Below are 25643 nucleotides of genomic sequence, written 5' to 3'. Positions count from 1 at the left end.
AAATACAATATTTGCTGGTTTAATTAAATGTTTATTGAAATTACAAAATACGGTCAACGGAACTAAGATGACCAGTGACATTTACAGGTATTTTCAGTATAATAGTTTTCAGTAAAAAGGCGTTTAAAAACCTCATATTTGGTCACATACAGCTGGGGAACAGTTGTTCACACAATAGCAAATAAAACACTAGACTATAAAGCCATATTGCAAAAATAAGATTTATTTTTGCAGATATAATAAACCAAAATAAAAAGAAATTGCACCTTAAAGCCTGCATATCATTTCAAATAAAAAAAATAAATTAAAAACAGTAACATTTTAAGGCATGATTTGAGATAGTTCAGTAGCTCAGGTTTTGGGCAAAATTAAAGTATTGATTGAGACAATATCTTCTTAATTTTGCTTCCTACAATACATATTCTTTCATGCTTAATCCTTAAAAGGCAAACACAAAATTACACCTAATGTATTTCCATATGGTCAACCCATCAAATAAAATCTTTTACAACAGTAGCTACATGGATTTCAATTGAACGTTCAATATCATACTCTGAAAGTAAGACATCATTAACAAGTTCTTCTCGTGAAACAGGCAACAATTAGAGTAAAAATTACAATTGCCTTCAGGGGAAATTATCTTTATTTCCATTACAAATACATTTGTATTGTATTGTTGAAGCCATATCACAACTGAAGAGAAACATCTCATTGTCGTATACTTGAACAGAAAAAAAAAAAGTGGGATAATTGTATAATTACTCTCACTCGGTTTTTCCAAAAGTCCATTGCATTTGAATCTCTAAAATTAGTTGGATTGACACTAAGCTCCTTCTGAGCTGAGGTCCACTTCCTCTGTTCAAATTTAAAAAGTTTGGACAAAGTAAAAGAAAAAAAAAAATTGCCTCCTGTAATTAGAGAAAATAAGGGGTTGTTGTGCGAGGGGGTATAACCCGCTCAGAGTCTGGAACGGCGCGGAAAAGCTTGGGCTCTCGTCTGTTCACATCCTTGAAAATCATAATGGATGCAATATTTCCACAGCGGTAGCAGTAGTTGGGTGCTGACCACACAGTCACAAGCTTCTCATCAAACATGAACTTGTAGCCTTCGTGAACCAGTTGATGAGCACGGCAGATGAGTTTGAGATTATTGATGTGAACAAACTAGGAATAGAGAAAATGCATTTATTATAATAGAACATGAAACAGAAAGCATTGGTGGGAGTATCATTTCCAGAAACAAATCCTTCTTCATTATAATGGGGGGGGTTGTTTGCTTTTACACTTGTACAGATTTTGGGTATAACGTTACCTGTCCAATGGGGGCGGTGTTGCATTTAGTAAACCAAAATGTACAGAAAATATCTGAACCACCAGGATGCCCCAATATATCCCCTTCTTTGGTGGTCATTAAAGTAGTCATGAGGGTGCTCCATTTTCAGGAAAGAATGTGTTTGGTCTCATGTAAAGGATGGCAGAAAAACCTTCTGCATTGCTACATTTTTAGGGACTGCTTTTTACTTTTTTATATTGAGCCTACATTTTTCTATTGCTAACTCTTTTAAGAGATTTGACAGTTTTTTCCCCAATATTGATAAACTGGTTAGATTGCCATTTACCTCATTTGTAACCTTGGAGCCAAACAGCCACCCCGCACCTCGGGGACTTATGGCCCACGTGTCCACGTCCTCTGGGTCAGACCAAACAAGATCACAAAAGGCCCCCTTATGCGGAATCTCCTGATTGCGCTCAATAGTACGGATCTGGTCCAAGGTCTTGATGTCAGGTGAAAGACCGCCATGAACGCAAAGGATCTGCTCATCTATCAACTGGAGTGAAAGGTGTTAGGAAATCAGGTGTTACATCTGGGACTAAATGTAAAATGCAATCACTAACAACAAAACTTATAAAAGAGGAGTTGTTTGAAATACTTCATATAGCTGTTCACATGAAATGCAGAGTTTTTGTAATAATAAACCAAAAAGAGTCAGACTGTCTACCAATATTTGCTGTAATGGTCAATTTAATGTTGATGCTGGGTATGCCCACCGTGTGTCAAATCAAAATTATGTGTAAAACTAACCTAATGTACATTTACAACGAGGATTAATAATCCCTGAACGTGAGTCCACACCAGGAAAGGTAAAATAATCAGTGGGAAATATCCCCGTGTTTACCATTTACATATAATAAAGTTAATTTCCAAATGAATGGCTGAAGTAAAACTTTTTTTTTTTAATTATGCAAATTTACGTGACCGACAGACAAGATCAAATAATTAACCTGAATACTATGTTAATGCATTCTATATACTAAGAAAACAAAATATCACCAGTAACTTACAGCTGCTACAGTAAGCATATCAAACACTTTGGTGCAATATCGCCAGGCATTTGCGTTTCCATATTTTGTTTGGCATTCATCTGAAAAGTAAAACATAAATGAAAATGTAATTTCATCATGTTGTGAAAGAAAAATTCATAAAACCGTAAGAAGCAGAACACTCTCAAAACATCACCTACCATAAAAACCATAAACTTGTGTTATTTGCCTGCTTTCGTGATTTCCTCGTAGGAGAGTGATGCGATCTGGCCACTTTGCTTTCAAAGCCAGTAGATGAGTAAATGTCTCTAGGCTGTAATATCCCCTATCCACAAAATCTCCCTTTGGGAAGGACAGAAGACAAAAAATAAAATAAAAATCTGATTCAATGATGTTCAGAACTTGCTCTAATGAAATGGTTAAAGGAACAATAATTCATATTTGAGGAGATGATAGAAAGATGTTTTGTCAAAATTATTTTGTGAATAATTTAAAATATATATTGATAAAAAAATTTTTTTGATTAAATGTCAACCATTAACACTAGAACTACAGTGTTATTTTATTTCAGTAATCAGCTGAAAGCAACACTGTCCTGCCTACAATGCTGACGTTAGCACTAGCACAAGGTAAATGTGTTTGTAGAATAGGATGCGAGAACCTGTCAAACAAAAATCTAAACTTTAATAAAAAAAACAATTTTCACACAGCTGTGTTCTTAAGGAGTTATACACCAGGAGGTGTAGTAGCAGAGCCCGCAGGATCATGAAGGATCCTCATCACCCCAAAGCCATTAGAACTGTCAATGCTGACCTCACCAGGGGTCCTCACTGAGCCACACACATAGGCTCCACTACCTACTGTACATTATGTAGCATACTGTACTGCATACTGTGTCACTGTTCAGGGTTGTTCGTGATGCCGTATTGCTGCGCCGTACTGTTGTATACTGTGCTGTATTATCCAAAGCACTACCTCACTTTATTCACATGCCACTTTAATGCACATATCTGTATATACAAAATTGCCTATTCCATATACATAAGCATATTCCCTCTATCTATTCCATTTGATCTCATTTTATTTTATTGTATTTTATTTTATATATTTTTATTTTATTCTACAAGTATTCAACTTATTGTATTACGTTTTAGGAGTCAGTTAGTTGGTCTATTAGAAAGAAATTTTTCCTAGGACATATTGTGTGTTATCACCGGGTGCGTTGCATAACATTTCACTGCATATATGTATGAAAGTATGTATATGTATGTGACGAATAAACCTCTTGAATCTTGATTTTAAGCGATCAAAAATGTGTAATTTAACACACACACACACACACACACACACACACACACACACACACACACACACACACACACACACACACACACACACACACACACACACAAGTTATGAGATTAAAAGCAATTTTCTCATGGACCTGCATGTCTTTGGTATGTGATAGAATAAAGCAAAGAAACTGTGAAAAGAGAAATTGCAAAAAAGATCAATATATTCTAAAATGGCCTGGACAGCTTTGTTGGTAACCCTGAGAAAAGATTATAAATAATTGCATTATAGTGATATTTCAAACGAACTGTTTTCTTTAATTGGAATCTCACATGTCTTAATCTAGCCACTGGGGGTGCACAAGCCACTGTATCATCAGTGCCGGTCCCAAGCCCGGATTAACTGTTTTACCATGGAGTGGATGGCAGGAGAAATGTGGTAGGTATAGTCTTGAAGGAAGAATATGTCAAGAGTGTTTTGGAGGTGACGAGAGTGTCGGACAGAGTGATGAGTATGAAGCTGGAAATTGATGGGGTGATAATGAATGTGGTCGGTGCATATGCTCCCCAAGTTGGGTGTGAGATGGAAGAGAAAGAAGAATTCTGTACTGGGTTGGATGTAGTGGTGGAGAGAGTCCCCAAGGGAGAGATAGTGGTTGTTGGATCAGATCTCAATGGGCATCTTGGCGAAGGGATCAGAGACATAGGTGACGAGAAGGTGATGGGTAGGTATGGTGTCAAGGAGAGGAATGTGGAAGGACAGATGGTTGTGGACTTCACCAAAAGGATGGAATTGGCTGTTGTGAATATGTATTTCAAGAAGAGGGAGGAACACAGGGTAACATACAAGAGTGGAGGAAGGTGCACACAGGTGGACTACATCCTATGCAGCAGGTGCAAGCTGAAAGAGATTAGTGACTGCAAAGTGGCGGTAGGGGAGTGTGTTGCTCGGCAGCATCGTATGGTGGTCTGTAGGATGACTCTGGAGGCCAGGAAGAGGAAGAGAGTGAAAGAAGAGCCAAAGATAAAATGGTGGAAGTTAAAAAATGAGGAGTGTTGCATGCAATTTAGGGAAGAGGTAAGGCAGGCAATAGGTGGGAATGAACGGTTACCAGATGACGGGGAAACAATGGTAGAAGCGGTGACGGAGACGGCCAAGAAGGTACTCGGTGTATAATGCGAGAAGAGGAAGGAAGACAAGCACTCTTGGTGGTGGAATGAGGAAGTACAGGAGAGCATAGATCAGAAGAGGTTAGCGAAGAAGAAATGGGATAGTCAGAGAGATGAAGAAAGTAGACAGGAGTACAAGCTGATGCGTGGCAAGGCAAGAGAGAAGTGGCAAAGGCAAAGGAAAAGACATACGACGAGTTGTATGAGGTTTAACAGTAAGGAAGGAGAAAAGGACTTGTACTGAATAGCAAGACAAAGGGACCAAGCTGGGAAAGATGTACAGCAGGTTAGGGTGATGAAGGTTAATGATGGGAATGTGCTGACTAGTGAGGAGAGTGTGTTGAGAAGGTGGAAGGAGCACTTTGAGGAAGAAATGAGCAGGAGAGAAGAAATATGAGAATAGGCGATAGTTGCGCGGCCCCTTGCGGTCACCTGCGCCGACGCTCTGGTCGAGTTCGCACATTTTAGTATTTTGTAATCATAATGTCCACCATTAAATCATAATGTGGCAGCCTGTTACAGCAGCTCCTGCTCACTCATGAGCTTCTTTAAACTCTTACATCTTTAATTATATATATATTAAGTACTTTTTTGTTAAGTTGAAGTACGTTAATATTTCTAAACACTGTTTGCACTAATGGAGGCCAAAATTGCACGTTCTGCTCTGGTTCTTCTTCTTTTTTAACTTTATTAACTACCGTGTCGGGAGATACCGTGCGCCCCAGCCCGGCCCCCTGGGGGGGGCCTGTGTCGTTCCCAGAGGAGACGCTACAGGCCCGTTCTCTCGTCTGTTATCATGGGGAATGTAAGATCTCTCCCCAACAAGATGGACGAGTTAACGGCGCTGACCCAGCACCAGAGGGAATATCATGAGTGCAGCATCATGATGTTTACAGCGACATGCCTAACCACGCTAACTCTGGATGTGGCTGTTTCCCTGGACGGATTTCATCTGCTGTGGGTGGACAGGACAGTGGAGAGCGGTAAGAGGAAAGGAGGTGGGCTGGCTGTGTTTGTTAATGATAGATGGTGTAACCCCCAGCACATCACTATCAAGGAAGAACATTGTTGTAAGGACATCGAGCTGTTAGCCGTTAGCATGAGGCCGAACTATCTCCCGAGGGAATTTTCGCATGTCGTTGTGATCGCGGCATATGTGCCTCCCTCTGCTAACGCCCACCCACATGCCCTCCTCCTCCTCATCTCTGGGGACTTTAATCATGTCTCTCCGTCTTCCACTCTGCCCACTTTCTCCCAGTACGTGACATGCCATACAAGGGACAATAAAACACTGGACTTGTTATATGCCAACACTAAGGAGGCATATAACTCATCCCCCCTCCCCCCCCCGGAAGATCAGATCACAACCTGGTTCATCTCCTGCCTGTGTACAAACCTCTCATGCTCAGGCAACCAGTTGTGACCCGCAGTGAAAAGGGGGTCTAAAGAGATTGAAGAGGCCCTGCAGGACTGCTTTCACTCTACTGTGTGGGAAGAACTCTGTGCTCCTCATGGGGAGGACATCACTGTCCAATGTTTTTCCAACAGCAAACCCTGGATTACTCTGGATATAAAGGCCCTCCTCAACGAGAAGAAAAGGGCCTTTAAATCAGGAGACAAGGAGGAGCTGAAGGAGGTACAGAAATAGCTGAGGAGGAAGATCGGAGAGGGGAAGGACAATTACAGAAGAAAGATGGAGGACCAGTTGCAGCAAAAGAACACCAGAGGAGTCTGGAGGGGCCTCAAAACCATCTGGGGCCACAACGAACCAGACTCCCAGGCTGTGGGGGATCAGAGGTGGGTGAATGATCTCAATTTGTTTTTCAATAGATTTGATCAGTCACCTACCCCTCCCCCGGCCTATTCACCTCTGCTGCTACCTCCGACATCTGCACCCCAGGTGTTCTGACCCACCCCCCTTCCTTTAATACTCAGCTCACAGCCACCCCCCACTGCTTCGCCTACCAGAGACAAAACCCCCCCATTCACACCCTCCACTCAGCCCCCCTGCTCCAATCTGTCCCTCACTACCATCCATGTGAGGAAAGAGCTCAGGAGAAAAAGGCTGCAGGTCCGGGCGGCATCAGCGCCAGGATCCTGAAGACCAGCAGACCAGCTCTGTGGGATAGTGGAGCACATGTTCAACAAGAGCCTGAAGCTGGGGAGAGTACCACAGCTTTCGAAGACCTCCTGCGTGGTACCGGTTCCGAAAATCCTGCACCCCAAGGACCTCAGCAGCTACAAGCTGGTGGCACTGACGTCTCAGCTCAAGACCCTGGAGAGGCTGATCCCTGTGCATCTCCGCCCCCTGGTGAGATCATCAATGGACCCGCTCCAGTTTGCCTATCAGCCTGGCATCGGGGTGGACGACGCTGTCATCTTCCTGCTACATCGAGCTCTCTCTCACCTGGAGAAGCCTGAGAGCACTGTGAGGATCATGTTCTTTGATTTCTCAAGTGCTTTCAACACCATTCAGCCTGTGTTTCTGAGGGACAAGCTGCAGCACACAGGAGTGGACCATCATCTGTCTTCCTGGGTGTGGTAGCGCTATCGCAGGTCCTTCCTTCCTGCGGCTGTCAGACTGTATAACTAACAGTGCAGCCAGTAGAACACACACACACACACACACACACACACACACACACACACACACACACACACACACACACACACACACACACACACACACACACACACACACACACACACACACACACACACACACACACACCAAGTGCAATTTTTATATAAAACAAAAAAAAAAGTGCAATCCCTAATGTTGAATGTGTCAAGATATGGGCAATACATTTCGTACTATTTGGTTTCTATTCATGGTGATTTTTGTATTTTTATGTTTTGATAAATTTTATATTGTTTATGGAGGCGTACGCCTCACGGTAAAGAACCGCTGGTGCCCCCTCAAACAACAGCAGGACTCTCTCCCACTCGCCGAACCTGGAACAGCTGACCATCTCATGCCGTCCATTCTACCGCCCCAGAGATTTCAATACGGTCATCATTACAGCAGTTTATATTCCACCGCAAGCAGACACCAACACAGCACTATTGGACCTGTATGATGAGTTTCAAAACAAGCATCCAGACACGGCTGTGGTGGTGACTGGGGACTTTAACAGGGCAAACCTTACCAGGATTTCGCCGGTTCCCGTTTACAGGCTTCTGATCGTGCAAGAATTGGTGGTGACGAGGGAAGTGAAGCGGTGGACGGACCAATCAGAGGCTGCGCTTTAGGACGCTCTGACTGACATCGACTGGGACATGTTCCAATCAAGTTCAAGTGACGTCAGCGAGTTTATGGAAGTAGCTGTGAGCTTTGTGGCCACGTTAGCGGACAGCATTGTTCCCACGGTGAAAGTTTGGATATTTCTTCAGAAACTATGGGTCGATAAATCCATCCGCTGCGCTCTGAATGCTCGCACGGCCACTTACAACGACGGTCTTGTATTCAAAAATATGGACAACTATAAAGCAGCGTCATACAATCTGCAGAGAGCGGTGAAGGACGCTAAACGGACATACAGAGAGACTGTGGAGCTACAGATGGAGCAACGGGACACCAGACGCCTGTGGCAGGGGCTGTGGACTATAACAAACTACAAGAGCAGCTCTTCCCCAGCCACGAGTGTCGACACCTCCCTAGTCAACGAACTGAACTCCTTTTATGCGCGGCTTGAGTCTGGCAACAGCACAACTAGCTCGCCGGCTAATTGGAGTTACACCACTGGGGATGAGCGTCTGATCGGTGTCGAGCATGACGTCAGGAGGGCTCTGAGGCTTGTGAACACTCGGAAAACTAGGCGAGTACTGAAGACCTGTGCAAACCAGCTAGCCCCGGTATTCACTACAATATTCAACATATCCCTGGCTGAATCAGTGGTCCCGTTCTGTTTCAAGAGGTCCACTGGCGTTCTTATACCGAAGATCGCCTCTCCTGCCTGCCTGAATGACTACCGTCTGGTTGCCCTCAACTCGGTGGTCATGAAGTGTTGCAGACCCGTTGCAGTTCGCGTACCAGCAGAACAGATCCACGGATGACGCGGATTCCCCAGGTACTGCATACCAAGCTCACGCAACTGGATGGCCAGAAGGGGGCCTATGTGAGATTGCTGTTCATTGATTATAGTTCAGCTTTCAATACCATAGTCCCCACCAGACTGGCTGTCAAGCTGAAGGAGCTCGAACTGAATACTCCGCTGTGTGCCTGGATCCTGGACATCTTCACAGCCAGGCCCCAGGTGGTTAGGGTGGGGAAGCACATGTCCAGCTCCCTCACCCTGAACACAGGATCCCCCCCAGGATCCCCCCCACTGTACTCCCTTGCTCAGGTCCAGCTCCAACACCATCATCAAGTTTGCAGACGACACCGTTGTCGTCGGCCTGAGCACCGATGGCGATGAGAAGGCCTACCGTGAGGAGGTGGCTGACCTGTCACTCTGGTGCCAGGACCATAGCCTCTACCTGAACGTCAGCAAAACTAAAGGAGCTGATTGTGGACTTGAGGCGTGGACTACAACCGAGGACGCACGCGCCTTTGGTGATTAATGGGACTTCTGTTGACAGGGTGAGCAGCTTCCTCACTGAGCCACACACATAGGCTCCACTACCTCACTGTACTGTATGAAGCATACTGTACCGTATACTGTATCACTGTTATTGTATTGCTGCGCTGTACTGTTGTATACTGTGCTGTATATCTCACACACACTACCTCACTTTATTCACATATCTGTATATACATAAATAGCCTATCCGATATACATAAGTCTATCCCATATACATAAGCCTATTCCCTTTATTCTATTTTGTACCCCCACTCTGCATTACCTTTGAGTTCTTATCTTATTCTATATATTTTATTTTATTCTATAGTATTCGACTTACTGCATTATGTTTTAGGAATCAGTTAGTCAAGTAGAAATTTTTAGGTAGCTATTGTGTTCAGTCTAGAACATATTGTGCGTAATCACCGGGTGCGTTGCATTGACATTTCACTGCATATATGAATGAAAGTATGTATATGTACAGGTACATCTCATAAAATGAAAATATCGTGAAAAAGTTTCAAGAAATAAAGGCTTGAAATATTTCACTCTATGTATAATGAAGCTATATAATATATGGGTTTCACTTTCTGAAATGAGTGACAACATATTGAACTTTTTCATGATATTCAAATTTTATGAGATGTACTTGTATGTGACGAATAAACCTCTTGAATCTTGAGTGGATGATGTGGGGATAGTGGATCAAGAAGTGCAGCAAATTAGCAAGGATGAGGTGAGAACAGCATTAAAGAAGATGAAGGGTGGAAAGGCAGTTGGCCCAAATGACATACCTGGGGAAGCATGGAAATGTTTATGTGAGGTGGTAGTGGCGTTCCTAAAGAGACTGTTTAACACAATCCTGGAAAGGGAGAAGAGGTGTACTGGTACTCATCTTCAAGAATAAGGGAGACGTACAGAGCTGTAGTAACTACAGGGGAATAAAGTTGATCAGCCACAGCATGAAGCTATAGGAAAGGGTAGTGGAGGCTCTGTTAAGAGGAGAGGTGGGGATCAGCGAGCAGGATGGTTTCATGCCAGGAAAGAGTACTACATGCTGAATGCTGATGGAAAAGTACAGGAAAGGCCAGAGGGAGTTGCACTGTGTCTTTGTGAATTTAGAGAAAACATATGATAGGATGCCGAGAGAGGAAGTGTGGTATTGCATGAGGAAGTCGGGGGTGGCAGAGAAGTACGTAAGAGTGGTACATGTATGTATGAGGGCAGTCAGACAGTAGAAGTTGTAAACATTAATCAGAGAGTAAAAGATTAAAATCAAGCCATTAATCATATACAATTGAGTCATTAATCAAAAGAATTAGAAGATTCAAAATCAAAAACATTAATCATAAGAATTATTAAAAACAAGCCAAAGCACAGTTTCCGCAGTCGATGTCTACTAATTTAGACACCTAAAGATTTGTGGCCTATACATATATTTTAAAGCAACAAACTGTCCCTCAGTCTGTGTCTAGTCTCCTTCATTGGAATGTCAGTAAGTGTCTGTAAATTTCTAGAACTTCAGGTCTAGAAATTTCTAACCTCAGTTTTTTTTACGTTTATAATTATAGAAGGACTTTAAACAGGTTTTGAGGACTTCAACCTCTAGAGGACCTTAACCTCAGCGGATAATCCAAAAGTTCTCTATTTTGTAAATAGACAACTTCAGAATTTTGTTCAAAATCACAATCGATCCGCGAGTCTCTAAACATTGTTTATGGACATTCTATCTGACTAAATCCTTCATTGGCACATTCTTTTTCTTTCTTAACCTCTTTTCTTCCTCCGCAATCCTTTCACCCTCTTTCCTTAACTCACCCTTAAGTCATACTCAAGCTTCCCCTCGCGGGAAACCTCCCGTGTTCGACCCAGTCTTCCAGTCTTCCATATTGATCGGAGAACCCCAATCTGGTTTCTCATACTCAGCGTGGACCCCATATTGCGTGTGAGCTTTTATTTTATTCATTATTTTTATTGTTATAAAACAATAAAAGTCTAGGTAGGCCTACTAGGTACAGTAGGTGCAGCAATAAAACAGTAGGTACAGCCGATAGGAAATAGCAGTGCAGTGGAAATAGCAGTGCGGGAGAGCTCTAGTTGTAGGCTAGAGTAAATAGATGCGTTTTTAGTTTTCTCTTAAAAACGGCAAACGAGCCGGCTTTCCTAATATCTATAGGTAGTGCATTCCAAAGCTTTGGGGCATAAGTTTCGAAGGCTGCACTCCCGATTTTCTTCTGTGTATTACTTGGTGCTTCTAACAGGCCAGCAGTAGATGATCGTAGCTCTCTTGGGGGCACATAGTTGGTAAGGGAGTTGGTGATGTATTCTGGTCCTTGCCCATTTAGAGATTTATATATGAGGAGAAGGACCGTAAAGTCTACTCTAGATGTAACTGGAAGCCAGTGTAAGGCAGCCAGGACTGGGGTGATGTGTTCTCTCTTCTTAGTTCTAGTTCGTAGTCGGGCAGCCAAGTTTTGGATGAGCTGAAGCCTTTCAGTAGTTACTTTGGGAAGGCCAGTGAGAAGTGCATTACAGTAGTCAAGCCGGCTTGATACAAAGGCGTGAATCAGCTTTTCAGAATCCTTTTGGTTTATGAAAGGTCTTACTCTTGCTATATTTCTAAGGTGAAAAAATGAAACTTTCGTCACCTTGTTAATATGGGACTTGAAGCTTTTTATGATCATCAGGACGTGACTCGCGACACTATCAAATACCCGCTTTAAGAATGCCGTTGGTATAGGGTCAAGGCAGGAGGTGGCTGAGCTACATTCGTCAGCAGTCTTGCAGAGGTCTGACAGTGTAATGCAGGCGAAATCCTTCATGGTTACTTCTTTTCTGTGAGATTGACTGATCTCGTCTAAGTTTACGTCAGGGGTGATGCTCGCTCTGATCATGGTTATTTTATCCTCAAAGATGAATGCAAACTCCTCACATTTCCTGGCTTACTGCTGTGGTGGGGGGGGCGCATTTATCAGCCGATCGATAGTGGAGAAAAGCATTCTGTGGTTACCTGTATTTCCTGAAATTATTTTGGAGAAATAATCTTTTTGTGCAAGTCGTATTGCTGTATTGTAAGTAGTCAAGGAGTCTTTGTATATGCTACAGTGAACTGTGAGCTTGGATTTCTTGGAGCTTGGAGTAAGGTGTGCAGTAGGCGTGACGAAGGCATTTAAAGTGGAGGTGGGATTGCATCCAGGATCAGCTTTGAGCCCTTTCTTGTTTGCAATGGCGATGGACAAGTCAACAGATGAAATCAGGCAGGAGTCTCCGTGGACTATGATGTTCGCGGATGACATTGTGATATGTAGCGAGAGTAGGGAGCAGGTTGAGGAGAGCCTGGAGAAGTCAAGGCCTGCATTAGAGAGAAGAGGAATGAAAGTCAGCAGGAGTAAGACAGAATACACGTGCCTGAATGGGAGGGAGGGCAGCAAAAGGCTGAGAATGCAAGGAGTGGAGGTGGAGAAGGCGGATAAGTTCAAGTACTTGGTGACCATCCAAAGCAGCAGAGGGTGCGGGAGAGAGGTGAAGAAGAGAGTACAGGCAGGGTGGAGTGGGTGGAGAAGAGTGTCTGGGGTGATCTGTGACAGAAAGGTTCCAGCAAGAGTGAAGGGGAAGGTCTCCAGGATGGTAGTGAGACCAGCTATGTTGTACGGTTAAGAGGCGGTGGCTCTGACAAAAAGGCAGGTTGCTGAACTGGAGGTGGCAGAGTTGTGGATGTTGAGATTTTCATTGGGAGTGACAATGATGGACAGGATTAAGAATGAGTACATTAGAAGGACAGCTCAGGTTGGACAGTTTGGTGGAAAAGTGAGACAGGACAAATTGAAATGGTTTGGACACGTGTAGGAGATATGAGAGTTACATTGGGAGGAGAATGCCGAGGATGGAGCTGCCAGGCAAGAGGAAAAGAGGAAGGCCAAAGAAGGTTTATGGATGTGGTGAGGGAGGAAATGCAGGCAGTTGGTGTAAGGGAGGAAGATGCGCAGAACCGGGAGGTATTGGAGGCAGATGATCTGCTGTGGCGACCCCGAACGGGAGGAGCCGAAAGGAGAAGAAGGTATCTCACATGTCTTCAATCTTATAATCAGTAATTCAGCCAATTTAAATGGAGAAAAGTAGTCACTCTGCTGTTTGGTATCACTGTGTGCGCCGCACTGAACATGGACCAGAGAAAGCAAAGGAGAGCGTTGTCTGAGGAGATCAGAAAGAAAATTATAGACAAGACTGTTCAAGGTAAAGGGTATAAGACCATCTCCAAGCAGCTTGATGTTTCTGTGACTAAAGTTGCAAATATTAAGAAGTTTAAGGTCCATGAGACTGTAGCCAACCTCCCAGGATGCGGCTGCAAAAGGAAAATCGACCCCAGATTGAACAGAAGGATAGTGCGAATTGTAGAAAAAGAGTCAAGGACAACTTCCAAAGAGGTAAAGGGTGAACTCCAAGGTCAAGGTACATCAGTGTCTGATCGCACTATCCGTCGCTTTTTGAGTGACAGTGGGCTCCATGGAAGAACACCCAGAAGGACTCCACTTTTGAAAGAAAAACATAAAAAAGCCAAACTGGAATTTACTAAAATGCTTATTGACAAGCCACAATGTTTCTGGGAGAGGGCCTTTGGACAGATGAGTCAAAACTGGAGCTTTTTGGCAAAACACATCCGCTCTATGTTCAGAGATGAAAAATGAAGCTTCCAAAGAAAAAAAACACCATACCTACTGTGAAACATGGAGGAGGCTTAGTTATGTTTTGGGGCTGCTTTGCTGCGTCCGGCACGGGGTGCCTTGAATCTGTGCAGGGCACAATGAAATCTCAAGACTATCAAGGCATTCTGGAGCAAAACGTACTGCCCAGTGTAAGAAAGCTCTGTCTCAGTCGCAGGTCATGGGTCCTCCAACAGGATAATGACCCAAAAGACACAGTTAAAAGCACCCAAGAATGGATAAGAACAAAACATTGGACTATTCTGAAGTGGCCTTCTATGAGCCCTGATCTGAATCCTATCGAACATCAACAGAAAAGAGCTGAAACATGCACTCTGGAGAAGGCACCCTTCAAACCGGAGACCACTGGAGCAGTTTGCTCAGGAAGAGTGGGCCAATCTACCTGTTGACCTTTGCAGAAGTCTCACTGAGAGCTACAGAAATTGCTTGATTGCAATGATTGCCTCTAAAGGTTGTGCAACAAAATATTAGGTTAAGGGTCCCATCATTTTTGTCCATGCCAGTTTCATTTGTTTTATTATGCAAAATATTCTGTAAGATCAAAGATCAAAAGCCAAGTCTGATTTTTATTAAATATGGAATAAACAATGATGGATGCCAATTACTTTTGTGAGTTTCAAGTTATTTCAGAGAAAATTGTTATTTTTTCGTCGAAGGGTACCAACAAATTTGTCCAGGCCATTTTAGAATATAATTGAGCTCTTTAGCAATAATTTAATCTCTTCACAGTTGATTTACTCTACGCAGGTATACATGAGAAAATTGCTTTTAATTTCATCACTTTTCAGGAGGAATGAAGCATTGTTTCAATGAGCTGTAAGGGTACCAACAAATTTGTCCATGTCTGTATGTATAGCTTTTATGTGAATGACAGCACTCAGACTAGGTCTATAAAATACTTAGACATAAACATCCTGTACAGCCTTTTGATTTTGAAATCAAAATGTTTGTAACATGAAGATTTGTAACATTCATTTGTAACATTATTAATCATGACTAAAAACACTGAACTTTGAAATGTAATAAAATAATAAATAAAAAGAGCTTTTGTTTTGAAATAAAAAGGCTGTGCAAAATGTAAATTAGATCTCAGAAACATTAGTTTGAGTATGCTCATTCAATCATATGACAAAAAAAGCTATTGAACTTGAAAATGGAATTTGGGAATGGTTATTTGTAGATGGTCCCTCATATGCCATTGAGATCGACTATCACCGCTGCCATTGTACTTTGAAGCAGCACCTTATCAACCCAAATCAACCAACACCATTCCATCTCTTGCGACAGTGGTAGTGGCGGCACCATCGCTGGTCTATACTGGTCTACTAACGTAACTAAACGTAACAAAATCATAGCCCGAAATTGCCCTTTGCACATCTCTAATATAGCAGTTAATATTTTCTGTCAGTTTGAGACATTATAGCTACGGGGATGGGAGGGGAGAGAGGTCTGGGTTCAGAATATGGTTGTAGAGGAGGAGACACATTTGCCAATTAAATTGTAGTTGCTATGGCTTCCTTTAGCAACCCAATTGTGACTGGTTGCTTCTTTAACTATAATATAGAACCATTAACTTTCCTCAAAATTAACAAAATGGATTAACGTCTTAATGTCTTGTAAGATTAGTAGTATTTCACTCACCATAAATATGTAATTTGTGTCTGGAACTTGTCCTCCAGTTCTGAAGAGCTCACAAAGGTCATAAAACTAGATGAAAGAGAAAATAATAAATGTGTATCACCACCCACACTATCAAGTTGATATCAGAATATCACATAAATTAAAACACCCAAACAGTATACATGACAGATTGATAATTAACAATCACATTTTTATATACACTTAATTTATAAACTTCTAAGTTTACAAAAATGGGAGATAAATATTTTTGGGGCTATTTGAGCTAAATTCCTTCTTGGGTTTAATTCGGACAGTTTTGACCCGTGTCATCACATTGAACTACAGTAAATTAAAGATGAGACATAAGAACAAAAGAAGAAATCAAAAAACTGACGAAATAGAAATGGTCAACCACAGGAGTTGAATGAAAAAAGTCTGGGTTTTTAATATTATGTCACAAACGAGCTACACAATAATAATAATAAAACATCAAAATTTCTGGATCCATTACAGTGCGTTTACATTACCTGTCCATGAATATCACCACAAACAGTGACTGGTGTAGAGACTGGTTGAACATTTGATTCTTCAAGCAGCAAATCACATACATAATCGCATAATCTCTAAAAAAAAAAAAAAGATATATATAAAAAATTAGTATGTTTGTAGTAATTTTTACTCTGTTAAACGGTCATGTATGTTCTACAATATGCCACTGACAGGAAAAGTTGTTTCTATCATTTACAGTGTAAAATAAATCAGCATGATTAAATACCACAGCTGACATTGACATTTGATAACAGCCTGAGGATTCCTTGTGTCATTATTGCATGTGCTGCATTGACATTGCTGCCACATTTTACCCATAACAATCTAGCCTCACAAGAGCCAGACATTGTGATAGGGACTGTAAAGATCTTGTAAAAAGCCTAATAAGAGGCTAATATCGACCAATAATGGCACTAAACAAGATTGAGAATTAAAACTTGAACCTGCAGGCACATGTGAGCTGGAATTACCAAGAGCAGCAGTTTTACATGTGTTAAACATAAGACTGATATTTCAAATTTATGGTAAATAAATAAACAAATAAACTCATAAAAAATAAAAATGTATTAATTACATTCACATGTAATTATCTTTTATTGGTCTTAAATTAAATGCTTTGCACCTTTTACTTCAAATACTGATAGATACTAAATTACATTTAAAATTCAAATACAAAATACAAACGATTACCGTTCTGCAGATTGCGCATGTAAAAACAAGCTGAAGCTAATCAGTTGATTTATTGCAACTTTATGAGTGCAAAAGAATTGAGTTGGCTGCATTGCACCTTTCAACCCCAGCTTAAGCCCACATAAAGAGGAATTTAGTGCAGTTCAGCCTGCAACCTCAAGCTTGACACCCCTGATTTAGATGCTAAGATTTTACCCTAGTGCTGTTAGACCTTAGCCGTGTAACCTGAATAAGAAAAGGGTCATATTATGCAGATATAACTAGGTCAAAGATATACTTGTTTGAAAGAATTAGAATTGATAAACTGTCTGCTTTCATTTATCATGACATTGGAATGTGCAATATCCTCATTTGCATACAATCTGAATGATCCAACCAAAAACTGCCTTTCAAAAATCTTATGTAAAAGTAAAATGACCAACAATACACAAAAGAGACCTGGAAAAAGTAAATCAATAACAAGCAATACTGGTGGTTAGAACAATAATTTGCATTGGCACCAAAAAACACAAGTACATCTGTTGTGTTGTGATACTTTTAACATAAGAGTGTGTGAAACAATGTCTTTACCTTCCCCCTTAAATTCAACCATTGAGGTAACATAATGTGTATTTGGCAAAAAAAGGCAGAAACAAATAGTGTCAACTCTATAACAGCCATTGCACTTTGCCAGCATTACACTGTGAAAAATCGCCAGCAAGCTAAATCACAGAAGGAACATTGTATATTTGTGCAATCCGAACTGAAGCAAATGGGATACTTTGAGCAAGACCAATATTTGGTCTCATAGGACAACAGACAACAAACCCACATCAGCCTCACTGCAACTTATCGATGCTGACTTTTAAGTTAACTTTGTAATACACAATCATATCAATAAATATAAAAACATGAATGCACCTAATATTTAGGTATGTAGCACCTACTAATAAGATGATAACATATTGTGAAAAATTATAAATAAATAAATAAATAAATAATCTTTTACCTGCAACTGAGCAAAAAGCTTGTTTGAAGTGACTCCAATTTGGGTGATTGGGGAATCTAATAAATACATCTCCAACACTCTAAAAATTGCCTAATGCAATGCATTCGCACTACAGTTAAGCCTACATGTGGAGCAATTACATGCCATGACCACATGGCTGCTATTACATATATAGATTATGTTCACTGTGGTAAATCTATACCTTTCGTTACGATGTTGGCTCTACTCTATTCTACAGAAAAAGCAGCTCCTTCTTTAATGGGCTAGATAGTTATTACACACACACACACACACACACAAATAAGTATTAAACACGTCAACATTTTTCTCAGTAAATATATTTCTGATGGGGCTATTGACATGAAATTTTCCCCAGATATCGGTAACAACCCAAGTAATCCACACATACAAAGAAATCAAAACATATATGTCCATAAATTACGTTATGTGTTATAAAGTGGAATGAAACAGAGAATAAATATTGAACACATGAAGAATAGGAGGTGCAAAAAGGCATGGGAAGCCAAGAAACCAGCTGAAATCTGTCAGTATTTAGGTAGCAATCCTGCCCCCTATTAGTGCAAATTAATATCAGCTGGTTTAGTCCTAATTGATGACCTATAATAAGGTTTCTCATTTCCATGGTGTCACACAAGAAGCATCTCATGAAGGGTAAAACCAAAGAGCTCTCTCAAGACCTTCGCAACCTTATTGTTGCAAAAAATACTGATGGCATTGGTTACAAACATTTCTAAACTTCTGAATGTTCCAGTGAGCACCATTGGGGCCATCATCCGGAAGTGGAAAGAACATAATTTCACCATCAACCGGCCAGGACCAGGTGCTCCTCGCAAGATTTCTGACAGACGAGTCAAAAGAATAATTAGAAGTGTTGTCCAAGAACCAAGGACCACTCACAGAGAGCTTCAGAAAGACATGGAATTAGCAGGTACAGCTGTTTCAAAGAAAACAATAAGTAAGGCTTCTATGCACGCTCACCACGCAAGACACCATTGCTGAAGAAAAAGCATGTTGAGGCTCGTTTAAAGTTTGCTGCACAACATTTGGACAAGCCAATGAAATACTGAGAGCCAGTCTGGTCAGATGAGACCAAAATTGAACTCTTTGGACGTCATAGCACACACCATGTTTGGAGGAAGACCTACATCACCCTAAAAACACCATACCAACAGTGAAGATTGGAGGTGGAAACATCATGGTGTGGGGCTGTTTTTCATCATATGGTACTGGCAGACTTCACATAATTGAAGGAAGGATGAAGGGCGATAGTTGCGCCGCCCCTTGCGGTTGCCTGCACCAGTGCTCCGGTCAACTTTTGCACATTTTAGTATATTTTTCCGTTTTAATCATAATGTCCGCCAAAAAAGCATCGGCAGTTACCTCTTACGGCCGAGATGCACTCATGGATATAACAACTTTGGGAATTTTTGTCCGTGGAAGCAGAGTGGCCGGCTTAAATTCTACGCGGGAAGACAACAACAACAACAAAAATGGAGCCGCTGTTCCACGAGCGGGCCCACAGAGGAAGCACCGTGGTAAACGAGGCGGCATTCGCGTTAGAATAAGGACGCAACCTTACCGTCCACCTCTGCCAAGCATCCTTCTTGCACTTCGAGCGAGTATTAAATTCCAACGAGACACTAGGAACTGTTGCGTCCTCTGCCTGACGGAAACATGGTTGCACCCACTGGTGCGGGATGAAGCCATCCGTCCAGCCGAGTCCGTCTCCGTGTTCCACGGTGACAGATCGGGGGAGTCGGGGAAATCAAAAGGTGGAGGCGTCTGCCTAATTGTAAACAAATGCTGGTGTAAACCCAACAACACCAAGTCTCTCTCCCGCTCCCCGAACCTGGAACAGCTGACCATCTAATGCTGTCCATTTTATCTCCCCCGGGAATACAGCATGGTCATCGTTACAGCCGTTTATATCCCACCGCAAGCGAACACCGACACAGCACTGTCAGACCTGTATGATGTGTTGTGCGGATTTCAAAACAAACATGTTGGATGTTTTGGATATTTCCAAACCAGAATCCGTGGGTTGATAAATCCATCCGCTGCGCTCTGAATGCTTGCAAGGCCGCTTACAACGACGGTCTTGTATCGGGAAATATGGACAATTACAAAGGGGCATCTTACAATCGGCGGTGAAGGACGCTAAACGGACGTACAGGGAGACTGTGGAGCTACAGATGGAGCAGGGGGACACAAAACGCTTGTGGGAGGGGCTGCGGACGATAAACTACAAGAGCAGCTCCTCCCCAGCCACGAGTGTGGACGCCTCCCTAGCCAACGAACTGAACTCATTTTATGCACGGTTTGAGTCTGGCAACAGCACCGCTAGCTCGCCGGCTAATTGGAGTTACACCGCTGGGGATGGGGATGATCACTACAATATTCAACATCTCCCTGGCTGAATCAGTGGTCCCATCCTGCTTCAAGAGGTCCACTGTTGTTCCTGTCCCGAAGATCGCCTCTCCTGCCTGCCTGAATGACTACCGTCCGGTGGCCCTCACCTCGGTGGTCATGAAGTGTTTCGAGAGGCTGATTAAGGATTATATCTGCGCCTCCCTCCCCCGCACCTTGGACCTGTTGCAGTTTGCGTACCGGCAGAACAGATCCATGGATGACGCGGTCTCCCAGGTACTGCACACGCTCACGCACCTGGATGGCCGGAAGGGGGCCTATGTGAGAATTCTGTTCATCGATTACAGTTCAGCTTTCAATACCATAGTCCCCACCAGACTGGCTGTCAAGCTGAAGGAGCTCGGACTGAATACTCCACTGTGTGCCTGGATCCTGGACTTCCTCACAGCCCGGCCCCAGGTGGTTAGGGTGGGGAAGCACATGTCCAGCTCCCGCACCCTGAATACAGGATCCCCCCAGGGTTGCGTCCTCAGCCCCCAACTGTACTCCCTGTACACACATGACTGTGTGGCCAGGTCCAGCTCCAACACCATCAAGTTTGCTGACGACACTGTGGTCGTGGGCCTGTTTACCGAAGGCCTACCGCAAGGAGGTGGCTGACCTGTCACTCTGGTGCCAGGACAACAGCCTACACCTGAACGTCAGCAAAACTTAAGAGCTGATTGCAGACTTAAGGCGAGGATTACAATCGAGGACGCACACGCCCTTGGTGATTAATGTGACTTCTGTCGACAGGGTGAACAGCTTCAAGTACCTGGGAGTCCACATCACAGAGGACTTAACATGGACTTTACAAACAGACACTCTGGTGAGAAAGGCAACGCAGCATCTTTACCACCTCAGGCAGCAGAGGAAATTCCGGGTCTCAGTGAGGATCCTCAAGTCCTTCTACTGTGGAGCGGTGGAGAGCATCCTGACAGGCAACACCCCTGCCTGGTTAAGGAACTGTACTTCTCAGGACAGGCGGGCCCTGCAGAGGGTGGTGCGTTCAGCTGAACGTACCACTGGAACTACACTCCCCTCTCTGCAGGACTTATACACCAGGAGGTGTAGTAGCAGAGCACGCAGGATTATGAAGGATCCTCACCACCCCAACAACGGACTGTTTCAGCTGCTGCGGTCAGGCAAGCGCCTCCGCAGTCACACAGCGAGAACAGAGAGACTGAGACAGAGTTTTTTCCCGCAAGCCATAAGGACTGTCAACGCTGACCTCACCAGGGGTTCTCACTGAGCCACACACATAGGCTCCACTACCTTCTGTACTGTATGTAGCATACTGTACCGCATACTGTGTCACTGTTCTGGGTTCTTCGGTGTTACCGTATTGCTGTGCCGTACTGTTGTATCCTGTGCTGTATTATCCCACAAACACTACCTCACTTTATTCACATGCCACTTTAATGCACATATCTGTATATACATAATTGCCTATCCCATATACGTAAGCCTATTCCCTTTTATTATCCCTCCATTTGATTCTATATATTTTTATTTTATTCTTTAAGTATTTGACTTACTGTATTACGTTTTAGGAATCAGTTAGTTGGTCTAGTAGAAAGAAATTTTCCGAGGACATATTGTGTGTAATCACCGCATTACATTTCGCTGTATATATGTATGAAATTATGTAGATGTATGTGACGAATAAACCTCTTGAATCTTGAATCGAGAAATGTACTGAGACATTCTTAATAAGAATCGGCTGCCATCTACCAGGACGCTGAAGATGAAATGAGGGTGGACATTTCAGCAAGACAATGATCCCAAACACATGGCCAAGGAAACTCTAGATTCGTTTCAGAGAACGAAATTAAAGCTTCTAGAATGGCCCAGTCAATCACCTGACTTGAAACCAATTGAAAATCTATGGAAAGAACTGAAGATCGGAGTTCATAGAAGAGGTCTCCGGAACCTTCAAGATTTGAAGACAGTTTGTGTGGAAGAATGGGCAAAAATCACACCTGAGCAGTGCATGCGACTAGTTTCTTCATACAGGAGGCGTCTTGAAGCTGTCATTACCAACAAAGGCTTTTCTACTAAGTATTAAAATCCCTTTTCAGCAAGCATGTTCAATACTTTTTCCCTGTTCCATTCCACTTTATTACACAAAACGTAATTTATGGACATATGTTTTGATTTCTTTGTATGTGTGAATTACTTGCGTTGTTACCGACATCTGGCGAAAATTTCATGTCAATAGCCCCCTCAGAAATATATTTACTGAGAAAAATGTTGTTATATATTTCAGTGACCCTCTTTGCGCTCGCCATGAACATGCTGGTGAAGTTGGCTGAGGTTGAGTGCAGAAGGTTAAGAACCACTCACCAAGTTCGGTGTCTGACAACCTCCCATAAGGGTCTTCATGGATGACCTTACCGTGACAACTACATCTGTCAGGGGGAGCAGGTGGATCCTGAAGGGTCTGGAGGAACTGATCACTTGGGCTCGCATGAACTTCAAGCCAGTCAAATCCAGATCCCTGGTGCTAAACGAGGGTAAGAGCGTCGACAAGTACCACTTCAGGGTTGGCAGCACCCTGATACCATCGATCAACGAGAAACCACTGAAGAGCCTGGTAAAAGCGTTTAACAGCAACCTGATGGACACGGCAGCCATCCGAGTGACCAATCAAGAACTGGAAGCGTGGTCGGTGGCGGTGGACAAGTCAGGCCTTTCAGGCAAGTTCAAAGCCTGGATATACCAGCATGGCATATTTCCACGGATCCTCTGGCCCTTCTTGGTCGACAAAGTCCCGATCACCACTGTTGAGGGATTCAAGAGAGTCAGTAGTTTCCTAAGGAAGTGCTTGGGTCTTCCTCGAAGCCAGAGCAACATCACCCTGTACGGGTGACAACATGCAGAGGCTCAGCATCAGCAGCCTGAATGAAGAGTTCAGGGTGACCCGTCCAAAGGAGGTCCTGCAATACCGGGAGACAAGCGACCCAAAGGTCTCCCAGGCCGGCATCCAGGTCAGAACAGGTCAGAAGTGGAAGGCAGCAGAGGCCGTCGAGGTTGCTGATTCTCGCCTGAGACAGCGCACTGGTGACATGTGAAAGGGCTGGCCTTGGCAGTAGCTCAAAACCATGCTATGATAAGGCGGAGGGGAAGGATAGGAGGGCCATGATCCAGGATGAGGTACAAGCTTCAGTCAAGGAGGAGCGTGCCACTCGGATGGCTGGAATGCGGTAGCAGGGAGCCTGGACAAGATGGGAGCAAGCGGTGGACCGAAAGGTGACATGGGCCGAGCTCTGAAAGATGAGCCCCACCGCATCAAGTTCTTGATCCAGGCTGTGTATGACGTTCTTCCGAGCCCGTCCAACCTTCACATCTGGGGGAAAGTCGAGTCAGCACCATGCACTCAGTGCCAGAGGAGAGGGACCCTGGAGCAGTCTCAGCTGCTGCTCGAAAGCCCTGGGTGAGGGGTGCTACCGTTGGCATTATGACCAAGTCCTTAAGGTCATCGCTGACACCATCTGCAGTGGAATTAACCACTGCAAGCGCATCCGCCAAGTGAAGAAAACCATCGCTTTCATTAGAGCACATACATACATACATATATACATACATACATACACACATACACAGTATATTCTTATTTCATTACGAAATTTTCAATTCCTTTATTCATTTGAATTTCTTATTTACGCAAACAGTTGACTGGCGTACAGTAAATTGATTGACAATTGACTGGCAGATAGTAAAAAGGCAACCAGAAAATTAGAATAAGGAAGATAGCATTAAACACTTATTCAGATAAGGTAAGTAAAATGTATACAATTAATATATATTCTTCACGGTATGATATTACAAAGCTGAACAAAAGTAAACCATCTGTCTCATCGAGAACGCTGAATAGTGACACTCTTAGGCTGTGGGTCTTCAAACTAGCCTCCTGACCAGGCTAGGAGAAACGCATTGGTCACCACCGTTACCTAGCTGCAAAATTTTCTAGCTGGCTCTCAGGAACACTTTTATCGCAGAGGCTAAACAGGCTGGCAGGAATAAACCTTGCTTACGGTGCAAGCATTGAGTTGACTACCAACTGTACAATCCATGAGGGCTAGGCCAGTACAGTGTAGAAGAAGAAGAAGCATGGACCAATGAGGTATTATTAATAAAGGAGCCAATCTGGCTGCATTACAAGAGGGAGCCATCAGAGGGAGAACCCGAGGAAAAGTGTTCAAAAGACAGAGGTAGGACTATGGTTCAACGTAAGCCTCTTAAATATCTGTAAATTTCAGTGAAATATCAAATAAACACATTCTTTGCCATTTTCAAGCCTATGTTTTTATATTTGCAGTGAGGTTGCATTTGTTTACCACCATTGCGTCTAATCAGAATCAGAAATACTTTAATAATCCCAGGGGGAAATTACTTAAATGGTTGCTTAAAATAAGTAGTAGCTGGTGTTATTTGACAAGATACAAAGTTCTATAGGAAATTAATATGATTGTTAGAATGGGTTATGGGATTATAAATATGTTGGGGGCGAGGGGATTCTTCAGTATCTTGCCGAGGGTACCAAGAGAGAAACTGGTTATAGCTGACCCTTCAGCGAGGATAATGTTCAAGTACCATTCTACTTTTCGATCAAGAAGACTCGATCTGCGTTTATGTGATGTCATCTGCAAGTCATATAATATAACTCATACTTACCTCAGATACAGCGCAATTTATAGGTACTCCGGTTACTCATTAAAATACATTAAAATTAATTATTCATATATCACTATTTAATAACGTATTAACGTAAGTAACCTATTTAACGTACGAGTTAATCTAAATGAATAAAAGTAAAAATAGTTCATTGGCCAATGATTGGTTCTGCCCTGGTCTGGCCTACCCTTCATGGATCTTACAGTTAGGTCATTTAACTCTTCGTTAGAAAACCCGCTTCCGAATTTCCTGGCCGTCGCCCCATCCGGACACAGCCCTCAATTAGACGCGACAAAGTCGACATAAGCTGCTATAAAGAATGGCCTCAACCGCCTATATCCAAAAGGAGACGTTAATTGACGTACTGTACCGCGAACTAGCCACGGTAGCTAGCTTAAGTTGTTTTGCGCTACAAAGCGATTTGCGATAGGCGGGATTCATGACGTCAAGCAGTTAGCTTGGCTTAACCACTGCAGCCCACTACTCACCTTAAGATCGTTCTCTGGCAAATATTTGCAGTGTCTGGCAATTTCAACATACTGATCCAAGTCTAACGGCGCCATTATTATAACAACTAGATAACCCTGGATAAATTGGTTAATTCCCTTCCGCCACAGATCCTCTCT

At 42.9% G+C, this 25643-nt stretch overlaps 1 protein-coding gene across 2 annotated transcripts; it reads right to left on the bottom strand.

Annotated features, from left to right (window-relative positions):
• Nucleotides 1-202: 202 nt before the first annotated feature.
• LOC307242869 (serine/threonine-protein phosphatase 6 catalytic subunit-like) lies at nt 203-25643 on the bottom strand. 2 transcript variants are annotated; one of them, XM_080017481.1, is made up of 7 exons: nt 25506-25643; nt 16214-16309; nt 15708-15773; nt 2522-2663; nt 2343-2422; nt 1619-1828; nt 203-1163 (listed from the first exon to the last, which is right to left on the bottom strand). In XM_080017481.1, the coding sequence occupies exons 1-7, from the start codon at nt 25578-25580 to the stop codon at nt 915-917; spliced, it is 918 nt and encodes a 305-aa protein (XP_079873607.1). In that variant the 5' UTR covers nt 25581-25643; the 3' UTR covers nt 203-914. The 2 variants fall into 2 exon arrangements, with proteins under 2 accessions (XP_079873607.1, XP_079873608.1); XM_080017482.1 differs by lacking the exons at nt 15708-15773; nt 16214-16309 and having other exon boundaries at nt 25506-25642.

This window comes from Zeus faber (genome assembly GCF_960531495.2).
Source record: "Zeus faber genome assembly, chromosome: 17".
In the NCBI taxonomy this organism is placed as follows: Eukaryota; Metazoa; Chordata; class Actinopteri; order Zeiformes; family Zeidae; genus Zeus; species Zeus faber.
This window is presented reverse-complemented; position numbering and strand designations above follow the sequence as displayed.